Source organism: Schistocerca nitens, chromosome 6 (genome assembly GCF_023898315.1).
Source record: "Schistocerca nitens isolate TAMUIC-IGC-003100 chromosome 6, iqSchNite1.1, whole genome shotgun sequence".
Taxonomy (NCBI): Eukaryota; Metazoa; Arthropoda; class Insecta; order Orthoptera; family Acrididae; genus Schistocerca; species Schistocerca nitens.
Genome location: NC_064619.1, coordinates 522995195 through 523009456, shown reverse-complemented (window position 1 = coordinate 523009456; position 14262 = coordinate 522995195). Strand labels below are relative to the sequence as shown.

The following is a 14262-nucleotide window of genomic DNA, read 5'->3' as shown; positions in this document are numbered from 1 at the left end:
ATGTAACCTTTTTTTTGTTCCCAAAAATAAAGAAATCTTTAAAAGGCTGTGATTTTACAAGCACGGTTGAGATAAAAAACACATTGCAGAGTGAAAAGCTATCTCCAACATCAAGTTCCAGAACAGTGTAAGAAAATGAAAAAAGTGCTGGCATAAGCGTATAATATCTAATATGATTATTTTGAAGGAGATAGCATTGATATAGATGAAAAAATACAAGAACAAAAATTCCCATTATTTTTAACACACATTGTATTGCCATTTAATTATTTCTGTATTGAAATATGAAACTCTAATGTTGTCTTTTTATTGTGGTCACTTAAGGTTTTTGTGATTTGAGAGATTGGAGGTTACAAAAAATACAGGAGATTTTCCAGGGATTTTTCAGAAATGAAATGAGCATAATAGATATTTTTCATTTATATTTTATTTGCATGAATATGACTGTAGGAATAAAGTCTTAATCTAAATATTATACATTAATCTGTAAAAAATACATGACAAATTCTCAACTTTTGTTAAAGCATCAGGCTACTCCTTTTGCCTGCATATGAGATCATGTTTACTAATATTCTACTTTTGTAATATTTCAATCACATGTTTTTGTATTCAGTGTTATAACTTTCACTGACATGGGACTGTGATTTCATAATAAAACAATACTGAAGAAACATTAAATAATAATAGATCTCATTCTTATTTGGTTCTGTAAAACTGACTCATGCACACAGTTTCTGAAGATATTTCAGTCATTAGTTTAATTTATCATCTGCAGCAGTTCTTTCCCATGTCTAAGGAAAACCGTAGCATTGCCTCCTCTAAATTAGTTATCCAACATACAGTGTGGACTTCCCATTGACAAAGAGGAGGTTATTCAATTTCATGAGTAATTACACAGACTTCAGTTTGAGTAAGCTTTCATAAAATTGAATGCTGCAGCTTTCTTTAGAGAAGCTATACATATACAAAACTGAAAATTACATATTTAAGACATAAAACAGTTTTTTCAGATTTTTTTTTCAGTACAGCTGCATTAAAATCATAATCAGACCCACTTTGATTGATTCAGATACAGTTAACAATAAGACAAAATTACAGTTCCTAAAACTATATTTACAATATAACACAAGAACTAACTCATTAAGGTATATATGAACTAAATACAGTTTTTTTCTGGTACTGCATAACTTTACGAGTCATGTAATTGCCCAAGTGGTTCTCAACAAGCTGGTTTATGAAGTATATGCAGTTCTATGTTACAAATAAATTTCTGTAATTCATGACATCCAATAATGGAGATCCATGAAGGTATGATTTCTCTTTGAAAAAAAGAAAAATCACTGCTATAGGACTTCGGGATCTCTAGACTCTAATGGTTTTACAACCACCAACATCAGAGGTGTCTTACCCTATCTGTCTTGTTCCAATGTATAAGAATTATCACACTTAAATAATCAAGTTGCTTGTTATGGTAGCTGTAATGTCCACTTTTGTTTCTAATTCAAATGCTGGTTATTGCATGTATTTTCCTCTTAAACACAAGCTGTACAACTGGAATACAAATAAAGTATCACAATCCTTTGAGTTAATTTGACCAGTTGCATTCTTTCTGAATGTGACAATAATTACACATGTTTTATAAAGTCTACCATAATTTTAATAATATATTGCTTGCTTTATCCACCCATTAATCAATACCAGTAGCAGAAGCAATCAGAATATTGCTGTATTTGGCATTGTCTCAAACTTTTATGAAATATGTTATTTGGCTCTTATTATTTGTGGTGTATATTTATTTTCATCCTTATTTACACCTGTCTTTGTTAATTTTCAGTTTAACTATTTCCAGTGCCAGGACTAAAAAAATACAGTATGTCTTTTGCAAATAATCACATCAAACTTGTACATCAGGGCCTGATAGGATATTGCACACCACTACGGCTCTCTTAAATAATTTCTGGTATACTGTGATGTGATTCACATTTCAAATTTTGTCAAAGTGCCAGGTATGGAGAAATTGCAGTAATTGCAGAGGAGATGCTGAAAAACTTGTGCTATGTGAAGTGCCAAAGAATTTAATTACACATTAACTCAAATTTGGTTGATAGATTATGCGATTCTGAAATTTTTGTGTCTTTGGTTTCGGAGACTTTTTTTAAACATTTCAGACAGTTTAGATTTATAAGGAATCAGGTAAACTATGGACCTTATAAAGTAAACCATGTTGTTAGCACATATAATTTGTCTAGTTCTTTCATTGTCTTCTGGAAGTTATTTGAACAAATGATCTACAGTTTTATTATAAGCATTAACTAACTAAGAAAATTTTTGCATGATACTGGTCATATGATCGAACACTGTGGTTACATTCAGGCCCCTCATGCCATGTCAGCAACAGATCAATAAGGTTACACAAAACTTTGTGTGACCCTATCATCAGCATTCCACGGGGGCTACTACCTGAGATCCCTTCTCACCTCTCTCACCATTACTCTTCTTTCTGAGCTGTCTGTATGCACTTAATTGTCTTGAAATACATATCTTGCAACACACAACTACTCAAAAGAGCTCTGTAACACATATACTGTTACCACTTCATAATAGCATGAAGATAAATACTCTAATACAACATTAACTATAAACAATACATTTGCATAATATATAGAAATTATGTACAGCAATACATACATGGGTTAATTATGTTACTCTATGAGTCATTCTATAAATACATTTACAATACTCCTGTACTGTGTGATAATTTTAGTTCAAACACCATAAATACATTATTCCCATGAACTGTTAATGGGAGACACAGATGACTGCAAATATCTATAAAACTGAACAGAATGGGGTGTTGAATCTGAAGTGAAGAGTGACCTACAGTCTATAACAATGGGCTAGATTTCACATCACAGGTAGCAGGCTGCATGAGCCTAAACTTTCTACAATCAAGTCATTGTCCTCATAAATACCTGTTTGCTGTGGTGTCGCTATCTAGTACAGTGTTGGCAACAGCAGCTGAAACAATCAAAGAAAAGTATTTTTTTATTCCCCTTGTAACCTGTTATCACAAGATACCATGCTTGCTACCGATTCTTTTCTTTACTGTTCTGTGCTAACTTACAACTTAAATTACACTTATTTATAATGCCAAAGTGTAATCTTCATACCATTTATTCTCTATGATTGGAGCCCATATTTTTTTAAAAAATATTTAATTATAAAATAATTTTTTGAAAGTACAGGGGTTGAAATATATAGGTCCTGATGAAAGTGCTTCACATGGTGACTGATTCTTGATGGATAGTGCTCACCTTAAATGCTGAGTCATATACAACTGGTGACAGAGATGCAAAGCTTGTTATACTCATTGTTGGTTTCAAAGAATTTGTTTACAGTTACTTACATATTAGCTGATGAACAACAATTGGAGAATCACATATTTTATCATGGATACTGGTGTCTTTTTCTACCTTGTGCCAATACAGTGAGTTATTGAAATGCTGCTGAAGTGATACTATCTAATTGCAGAATTTTGTTCTTTATATTCATCCTTTTGTTGAAAATGTCATTATCAAATTATGGGCATGATCATAAGAAGAACTTTTAAGATGGTATGGAAGTTTTATATTGAAAGAAACTATCAGTAATATAGTTATGTTCATTTATCAGTTGCTTCTTATGCTAGCCAATGTATTACATATTGTGTGCCACATCATTCTTAATAACTTATTTTGTCAAAGCAACAGCTATCTAATGATTAATGGTATGTTATCAAATTTATGTGAATTGCGCTTTATTTGTTTCTTATTGTGTATTTACTAATCGTATGATTGGGGGCAGGAGAGTAATAAATATGTCTAATACAATTTCAATTATGCAAAACTAGTGTCATTGAGAGGCAGCAATTTTTAATGCAGCCCCCCCCCCAGCTGATAGTATTAAAATCATAGAAGTTAATTAATTGCTGAAGAATTTGCAGCAAAATGCCAGAGTCTGATGTGCTCCTGAAAAGCAGCGAATGTCACATAATACTAGTTACAGAAAGATGTGTGAAACCTGAAACTGATAGCAGTGAGATTTTTGGGGATAACTGAAGTGTATAGCAAAATGATAAGCTAATGCCAAATGGAGGTGGTGTATTTGTCAAAGTACACAAGAAATTCAAATCTACCAAGGTAGAAAGAAACAGAAGCTGTGTAATGAGACAGGAACTGAAGTTGAGGGTAGAAACACAAAAGATGAAATACTTAACTCCATTTTCAAATGTTCCTTTACAAAGGAAAACCCAGGAGAACTGCTCCAATTTAATCCTCATACCTCTAAAAAATAAGTGAAATAAGTGAAATACGTGTTGGTGTCAGTGGTGTTCACAAACAGCTGAAATCATTACAGTTGAACAAGGCTCTAAGGTCCAATGGAATCCCAAACAGGTTACATACTGAATTTTCAGCTGAGTTAGACACTCTTCTAACTATAACCTGTCATAGATCCCTCAAACAAAAACAATGCCCAGTAGTTGGAAAAAAACACAGGTTACATTCGTTTACAAGAAAAGTAGCTGAAGTGATCCACAAAACTACCACCAGTTATCCCTGACATCAGTTTGTTGCAGAATCTTAGGACATACTCAGAGCTCGAACATAATAAGGTACCTTGAACAATCTGACCTTCTCCATTTTCTGAAAACATTGATCATGTGAAACCCAATATACACTTTTCTCACATAACATGCTGAAAACTTTGCTTCAAGGCAGTCAGGCAGATGTAGCATTTCTTGATTTCCAGAAATCATAAAGCATATGACTCAATACCACATCTACACTTATTGTCAAAAGTATGATCATATGGGGTACCAAGACATATTTGTGACTGAGTACTTTTTGGTAGAGAGCAGGCAGCATATTATCTTGGATTAAGAATCTTTGTCAGATGTAGACGTAACTTTGGGTGTGCCCCGAGAATTGTGTTGGGACCCTTGCTGTTCATGTTGTATATTAATGACCTTGCAGGCAATATTAATAGTAATCTCCACCTTTTTGCAGATGATGCTGTTATCTTTAATGAAGTATTGTCTGAAAAAAATTGTGTTAAAAATTCAATTAGATCTTGATAAGATTTCAAAGTGGTGCCAATATTGGAAACTTGCTTTAAATGTTCAGAAATATAAAACTGCACATTTCCCAAAATGAAAAAAAAAAATGTAGTATCCTATGACTATAATATCAATGAGTGACAATTGGAATTGACCAACTCATACAAATACTTGGATGTAGCACTTTCAGGGATATGAAATGGAATGACTATGTTGGCTCAGTTGTGGGTAAAGCAGGTAGTAGCTTTGATTTATTGGTAGAATACGGAGGAAATGCAATCAGTCTACAAGGGAGATTGCTTACAAATCACTTGTGCAACCCAGTCTAAAATATTCTTCAAGTGTATGGGATCCTACCAAATAGGTATAACGGGGGATATTTAATGTATACAGTGAAGTGCAGGACGAATGGTCACAGGTTTGTTTGACTTGTGGGAAAGAGTCACAGAGATGATGAAGAATCTGAACTAGTGGACTCTTGAAGATAGATATAAATGATCCCAAGAAAGCTGAGCTACAAGGTTTCAATATGTGACACTAGGAATATACTGCAACCCTCTATGTATTGCTTCCATAGTCACCATGAGAACAAGAATAGTTACAGCATGCACATAGGCATTTAGACAGTCATTCTTCCCATGCTCCATGTGTGATTTGATTGGGATGAAACCCTAATAAGTGGTACAATGTGACACACACTGTCTTGCATTTCACAGTGGTTTGGGTTTGCAGAGTATAGATGTCGCTGAAGATATAGAGAAACTGCAATCTATATAAATTACCAGTCTGTCCTTCATGAACTTTCCCACTGAGTAGATGTTCTAGATTTACATGACTGATGTAATCCCAGAAGTTAGTACCACACTTCCTCTAGAGAGTGGATGAACACAATCCATTTGAGTTCCTCTGTTTGAACAATGTGGCACTGTGATCAGTGGTAGTTTTGTCCTTAAGATTTATTACATATCTCACCTTTGTTTGTAAATAACTTAATTACAAACCACTGCATGTGTCACATCATTATACTTTTCTGTTGAATAGCTCTGTAATGCTGCTACTGAGAGAGGTGCCCCAGTGGGCAGGGAGGACAATGGTTTAAACTGCTTCTCCACCACCATTATTTCACTAAATCATTTTAAGAAACATGGTGAAATGATTCCTACATAATTGACACAGCCAACTTGCTTCTCCATCTGTTTCTCTGAGTTTGTGCTCTACGTCTAATGGTTGCTGGACACTGTAGAAAAGCACAAAGTTCTTACAGTGTAGGTTTCACAGCCATTGTGTATGACCTTGCTGATACATGGTTTCTGGTACTTAGGCTACCATGTTAAGTACAACTTTCAGTGTAAAATTTCATCTTCTGTTACATGAGATATTATCAGAGGCTATCCTGATAAGTTTTTAACTCTCTACTTTTAAGTGCTTTGAAAAACTGTAACTCAGAACAGTGTTAGAAACAATGGTTCAATCTGCTCATCTATAACATTCAAGTCACTCAGTTACTGAGGATGAGACACCTGTGCACACCTTCATGCAATGAATGAGACAGAAAACAATGCATTTTGACCCTACAAGTGAAAAAAGACAAACTCAGTTTCATTTATTGGAATGATTATGACCAGTATGCTATGGGATGCAAGAGAAAATAATCTTATCAGTTTCCTAGTAAATGGTACAACAAGAACTTAAGTCTCCATGACCAAATGTATGATGAAATAAACAGAGTAGGTCTGCATTATAAAAGAAATAAACCAACCCTCTTCAGAACAATGCATCATCTCACAGAAGTGTTTTGGCAAAGAGAAAACTGGTGAATTTGAAATATTATTTGTTGGAACATCCGTCCTTTTCACAAAATTTGATACTGTCTGACTTTCACCTATCTAAAGAAATTTATGGTTGTGCTTTGAGTCCATTATTATGGGTATTTTGCAGACTTTTCAGAATCACACTTCAGAGATGGAATCATGCAGTTAATCAGGGAAACTTTTTACCAGTCAGGATATCTTAGTACCGCTTAACCACTCTTGTTTTAAATGGCTGCTGCCCTGCCTAATTGCATTATTTCTTCAATGATTTCTAGCTAATATTTCATTTGTCTTTCCAACTTCCTGCCACCTCTGAGGTTTGTGATTATCCTTTAATTGCATTGTCTATGAAGAGAGTTTCTGATAACAGTGATTTAAGTTGAACAATGCCAGGTTGATACAAATATCTTGATATTTCAGTACTGAATTAATGCTGTTTGTTTTTACTTCTTACTAACACATTATTTCCTTCTGGAATGATCTAAATTTAGCTAGAGCTTTGGATACAGGAAAAATTCTTTGTTTTTAAAGACTGCTCTAATGTCTACCTGAATGACACTGTAGCTTTGTACCAGCTTCTAATAGGGCATAGTTAATATACATTTTCACTTTGCCAAACACTCAGTAACTACAGATGTAAAATGTTCCACTGTCTGCTGCAATGTGTAATTTATTTTGTGTCCAGTATAAAAAAAATGGTAAAAAGTGGTGCCAAGGTGCCTCAAATGACTGTAGTTACTGGGAAAATGTTAGACAAAGTGCACTGTACTAAAAGGAAGTGTTGTTGTTGTGGTCTGCAGACAAAGGACTGCAGCTCTCCATGCTAGTCTAACTTGTGTAAGCCGCTTTATATCTGCATAATTGCTGCAACCTGCATCCATTTGTAGCATACTTCCGTGAGACTGATGACCCCTTGATGTCTCAGGATGTTCACTATCAACCAATTCCTTCTTTGGTCAAGCTACATTTAACACAGGATACTTTCCAATTGCTAGCCAGAGTGCCTGCCTACGTGTGTGGGTAGCCTGACTGCTACCACTGCCGACAGGTTTGGGAGCACATTCACAGGCTGACTACACCTGCTGGCAACAACAAATCTGATGTGGTTCATGATCCCAGAGGTAGAATCACCAAATCACAGAAAGTAGAGTAAGGTACAGCAGATAGGGAAAGAACCTCAACTAAGAAAGGCAAAATAATAGAAAGGCTGACTTCCTGATCATGGACAGAAACAATGGAAAGAGACAGTGTTCTCAAAATTTAGATGCTTGCATGTCCTTAGTCTACATAATGGTTTCATAATCATAGTGCTTAGTATACTGGATGAATCACCTTAAACTTGCACCACAAATATTCTGGTAATGGAAAGTGCTATTGATGTGTGGTTTTCATAGAATGGGTTGGTAATCAGGGGTTCATATTGTTAGCCAATAAACAGATTGTAATAATACTTAGAAAGTGTATTTTTGTGTAAATATTACTTAGAAAATATATTTTTTGTGTAAACATACACTGTTTTAATGGAACAATACCTACTGACACCAACAAACTGAAAGTAGTGTAAATTAGAATGTTTGTGGTGTTTGTTGCAGGATTCTAGTGTGAGTCATTTATGAGATATCATATTTTGAAAAGTTTCCACACCAACACATCTTTGTGCCATTCAGCTTGCGTAGTTGCTAGGTACTATGTTGTTTGCTTACAGTGTGCTTGACTGTTCCTTGGTGCATTGAGACCTGCTAGTCAGTTAATGTGTGCAGTAGGTCCATTTCTGCAATAGCTGTTTATTGTCTTTTCACTGTATGACGACCAGTTTCATATCCTCAAAGTATATCCTTAGGTCATATCGGCATATTGGTGATTTACCAGTGCAGAAAAAGCCAACATGCTCTTGACATGGTAGGTGGAGAATGTAGGAAGAATGCAGTTCATTTTTGTATGGTGTGTGTGGCAAGACAGACCAACAGATGTCAACTATCTCAGCAGTTATTTATCAACCTCTTCAACCAGTTACATGAAAATGATACTATAACACCTAGACAACATAACAGAAGGAAACACAAGAGGGGGGGAATAAAATGTTCTTGTTGCTGTTGCTTGCAATTGATCTGCACATAAGCTCCCACACAATCGCACAAGGATGTGACATGAGTCTGGCAAGTGTCCTAGACATTCTCCATTGACATAAGATCCATCCCTGGTGGGGGAGGTAATGCTTCATTATGTGAATCACCTCCTTATCATCCTCAAAATATATTCCATGAATGGCATCCTTTAATGCATGTGTCCTCATGAATGACAATATCAGCTTGCTGCAACATGTCATGTGAGGGCTGTGGATGGTCTCCCCAAACGCTGCAGATCATGGAACTTCACCGAATCACCTTCTGATGACCTCACCCTCTATGCCCAGGGACTAACTGTACTTCTGTCAATAGCAGATGCTCCACAGACTTCGCACAAGCGTTTTTGAATATTCCCCACAGTTTCTTCACTGTAGTGAGGAAGTCAAACTATGATGTGCCATAAATGACTTGCGCTAGAATTCTGCAACAAAGACCACTGACATTCTCATTTACCCTAGTTTTAGTTTGTTGGTGTCAATAGGCATTGTTCCATTAAAATGTGCATGTTTACACAAAAAAATACATTCGTTAAGTATTTTTACAATCTCTTGATTGGCTGATGATACGAGTCCTTGACTACCAATCCATCAAGTGAAAACTGTGCACCAGTAACACTTTCCATTTCTGCAATAGCTGTTTATTGTCTTTTCACTGTATGATGACCAGTTTCATATCCTCAAAGTATATCCTTAGGTCATATCGGCATATAGAATGAAACAACAAAATAAGTAAAAGCAGTAATAGTCAACATAACCTACCAAACAAAGTAGACAGTAAAGCGATGTATGCAAAAAAATAAGACTTCTTGTGCCATGATTTCCAAGATGCAAGTGTGCATAAAAACATGTCACTGCTTGGGAAAACCTTGGATGAAATGGCAGATGGTAATCTGATCTGAACCATGCATGATCAGTAATAAATCTCTAAAACACTGTCAAAAGATGAGCCTGGACAGCAAATGACAACCCACGTATGATAGGACGAAACCTATGACCACAAAACATTGTAGATTGAAGGTAATGTAAATTAAAACACAGCTCACAGTGTCAGGAGAGTATAAAAGAGGAGAAACTACCTTTGTCAAAATCTGCTGTGAAAACAAAGAAGTAAAAGATAAACAATCCTTGGGAGTCATCAACAGACTAAAATATATTGGGAGGTATCAAATAGAACTGCATGTTACAGCATTAGCTACACACTGAATACTTTTTGAAGCCAAGCGTGCGCCACCCCATCATGGGTTGAAGATTGTAACGTGTAACAGTAGGAACCAAATTAAAAGGACATGCAGACTGGACCCTGGAAATCACAGTAACCATGGATTGTCATGTGCTGTCTGGGCTTGTCATTTGGCAGCATTTTGGAGATGTACTAATGATCATGCATGGTTTGCATCGGATGCCCATCTGCTGTTTCATCCAAGATTTTACCAAGGAGTGATATGCTTTTATGTATACTTACCCTTTGGAAGTCGTGTCACATAAAGTATTAGTTTTGAGAGTACATAGCTTTACTGACTACTTTGTTCCATAGTTTTTATTGTCTATTACCATTTTACTTATGTAGTTTCAGGATAACCTGCAGGGTATGAAATCAATCATGATATCGTGAAAATACAATAAACAGCTATTGCGGTTTTGGACTTTTACTCAGTTTAATATAGACTATTTTACCACCTCTGATTTTAAATTGTTTGATTGATGTACAAGTTTTTTAGCTGTAGTTGTCCAACCTATAATGTTATTCGTGCCTTCCATTTCCGCAATATTTGTGCTGCAAGTTTTATTTGCTTCACCCTGTATACTCAAAGCAGTGAGTGTACGCTTCGATTTTATGTTGTGAAAATTATGATGTCAAATTTGTGAGAGTTTGTAGCTATTGCATGACATATGGCACAGTGATATTAGCAGTGACACATCAAAAATAAACTCGTTTGTAGGAAATTTAGTTTGAAGATTTCAATAGTCATTAAGTTTTCTGATAAGACAAAAAATTAAAAAAAAAATAAAATAAAAAAATTCATGGTTGCTATGTGCACTTTAAGTATTTATCTAAACCTTTGAAGAGAATATAATCATTTTAAACTATACTTATGTGTAATTCTTATTAATGATCCAAACAATTTGCAGGTATCACATTGCTCTGTTAGCTCCTATGAACCTTGTTTTAACTTGTAGCTTTTTGTACTTGTTAAGCAGTGAAGTATGTATATAAAAATAAATCACGTTTCTGAATGTACAAGCATCATATGGCCATAACTGCGATTTTGTTTATAATAATTATCTAAAGCCCAAAATTTTAGAGGTTTTAACTGCCAACTACCAATGAAATTGATAAACTCGGCAGAGTGAAACTTTGACACTTTCTAACCTATAATTATTTTAGTAAGATTTTTTATGATGGTGTAAAAGCTATAAGTGTTCTAACATGTGATTTTCCTAACTGACAAAAATACAGTTTCAAACAATTCTTGTTATTTTTCTGGCTACCATTGTGTTGTGAAAATAATTTGGTATCTTGATACCTTTACAACATTAAAATAGTAATGAATCATGAAAGAGGGCATCCAGGATTTGCAGAATGAGTGTCTAATGTAGTGAAATACCTGTTTGTTCTAAAATAAAAAAATAAAAACAGAGAAAAACACGAATGTGACAGTAGCATTGATTAATTTTGTCAATGTATCATGTGACAACAACAAGTAAATATAGTGAGAGTTGTTCAAAATTTATAATATTTATATAAAAGATATAGAAATTTTGTCAAATTTAAATAAGAAAAGACAGCATCACAATAAACATGTAAAACAAGAATGTTTGAAATACAAAAATTAGGTTTTTGGCCTGAGCAACCAGAGAAAGCAATCATGTATGTGTGAGGTCTGCTTGCTTGTGTGAAAGTGTATGTGCTTTTCTTTTCTAATGAAGGCTCTGGCCAAAAGCTTAACACGTAACAGTCCTTTCATTGTACATGTCAAAGGTTTTGAGCGCTTGGCATATTTTTTTTATTTAACTAAGGCATTTGAATGTGTTAATCACAAAATATTGCTCCAGAAGTTGGACCATTATGAAATACAGGGAGTAGCTCAAAATTGGTTCACCTCTTACTTTAGCAACAGGCAGTAAAAGGTCATTATTCACAATGTCGATAACGGCTGTGATGTGGAGTCTGAGTGGGGTACTGTCAAGTGAGGGGTACCCCGGGGATCAGTGTTGGGCCCACTGCTGTTCCTTATTTATATAAATGATATGCACTCTAGTATTACGGGTAACCCTAAAATATTTCTTTTTGCTGATGACACTTGCTTGGTAGTAAAGGATGTTGTGTGCAACATTGGCTCGGTTTCAAATAGTGCAGTACATGACCTAAGTTCATGGCTTGTAGAAAATAAGACTCAGTTTTTACAGTTTCTAACACACAATTCAACAAAACCTGACATTTTAATTTCACAGAATGGGCATATGATTAGTGAAACTGAACAGTTCAAATTTCTAGGTGTTCAGATAGATAGTAAGCTGTCGTGGAAAGCCCACATTCAGGATCTTGTTCAAAGATTTAATACAGCCATTTTTACTGTTTGAACGATATCAGAAGTGAGTGATAATTCGACATGAAAATTAGTCTACTTTGCTTATTTTCATTTGCTTATGTCATGTGGTATTATATTTTGGGGTAACTCTTCCCATTCTAAAAGGATATTTTTGGCTCAGAAACGGGCGGTTTGGGCAATAAGTGGTGTAAGTTCACAAACCTCTTGTCAACCCCTGTTCACAAGTCTAGGTATTTTGACATTGGTCTCTCAATATATATATTCCTTAGTATCATTTCTTGTTAACAATATTAGCTTATTCCCCAGAATAAGCAGCTTTCACTTGGTTAATACTCAGCAGAAATCAAACCTGCATTTGGATCAGACTTCCTTAACATGCAGAAAGCTGTGCAGTATACTGCTGCATCCATTTTCAATAAGCTACCAATCGAATTCAAAAATCTTAGCAGTAACCCACGCACTTTCAAATTGAAACTGAAGAGTTTCCTCATGGGTCACTCCTTCTATTCTGCCGAGAAGTTCCTTGAAAAATTAAGCTGATTCTTATTGTGTTGTTGATTGTATTTACTTAAACTTATGGACTGACATTTTTCAGGTTCATAAACATTTATTTTTATCTGTTATTACTTTTAAGTTGCAATTTCATGTACTGAAACGCTCCATGACCCAGGAGATTTGCTCCTCAATTTGGTCCTACAGAAATTGACGTATAAATAAAATATAAATAAAATACAATTCAACATGTCATATTTACAGCGAGTAGCAATCTATCCTTCCCATAATTGTTGATATTCTGACCTAGACTTTCCATTGTTCAAAATCACAGTTCTTTTGCTAACACTTAATGGAACTTCCTAATACAATTAGTAAGAAAGACTGGTCTTTGTTGACATTAAGAGGAGAATTTAAAAGTTAAAATAAAAAGTTGGGACATATTTTGCATTGACTAGAGGCATCAAGTCTTTCTTTTTATTCTTGGAGATTACCGATGGTGTTTTGTAGGCCTACATTTGTTTCCAGTCATTAATGATTTGTTTCCTTTTTTCTGGTGGATAGAATTTTTGTTTTTCGTGATGTGGATATCTTCTACCTTTCCTCACCCTTTCCTGATATGATGTGCTTTTTTCCTTCGATACAGACTTTACTTCAAATATTCCCTCTGCTTCATAACTCACACTTTAAGATGTTTGATAGAGCAACCTAAAGAGGTCTTTTTGAAAAATCAATACATTTCCAATAGAAAAGCATTTAAGGTCTGTGTTCACCATTAAATGTGTGCCTAGTTTATTCAAAATATCTTTGAAACCAATGAAATCGTTTTATGACAATTCAAAGTCATCATAAAATTGTGGCTTTTTCTTAACACTTCTAATGACCTGAACATATTGAAGTGCAATATATATTAGGTCTCACTTATTTGCTCTCCTTATCTCTTTTTCAATCATCAAATGTGTTCCATCACCTTACTCAGTTTTCTGGAATTTGTGAAAGATGTACATGTACATGACAATTGTATATCTATTTTTTGTTGTTGTTGAGGGCAGCAATTGTCTTCCTTGTTTCGTTTTGTAGTCAAATATTGTCAGATTGTAAGTAGACAGTTTACCTTCTCCATAAAAATTGAGGTGTCCTTCATAGGTATAGGAAACCACATAAAAAAGAAACTGAATTCAGAGCTGA

At 34.8% G+C, this 14262-nt stretch overlaps 1 protein-coding gene across 1 annotated transcript in view; it reads right to left on the bottom strand.

Annotated features, from left to right (window-relative positions):
* Window positions 1-435: 435 nt before the first annotated feature.
* The window catches only part of LOC126262319 (follistatin), an 809720-nt gene continuing 795893 nt past the window's right edge, over window positions 436-14262 (bottom strand). The window contains exon 7 of the mRNA XM_049958873.1: window positions 436-3018. Within this exon, the coding sequence (XP_049814830.1) occupies window positions 2963-3018 (56 nt within the window). The 3' untranslated portion in view covers window positions 436-2962. The remainder of the gene's footprint in view (window positions 3019-14262) is intronic.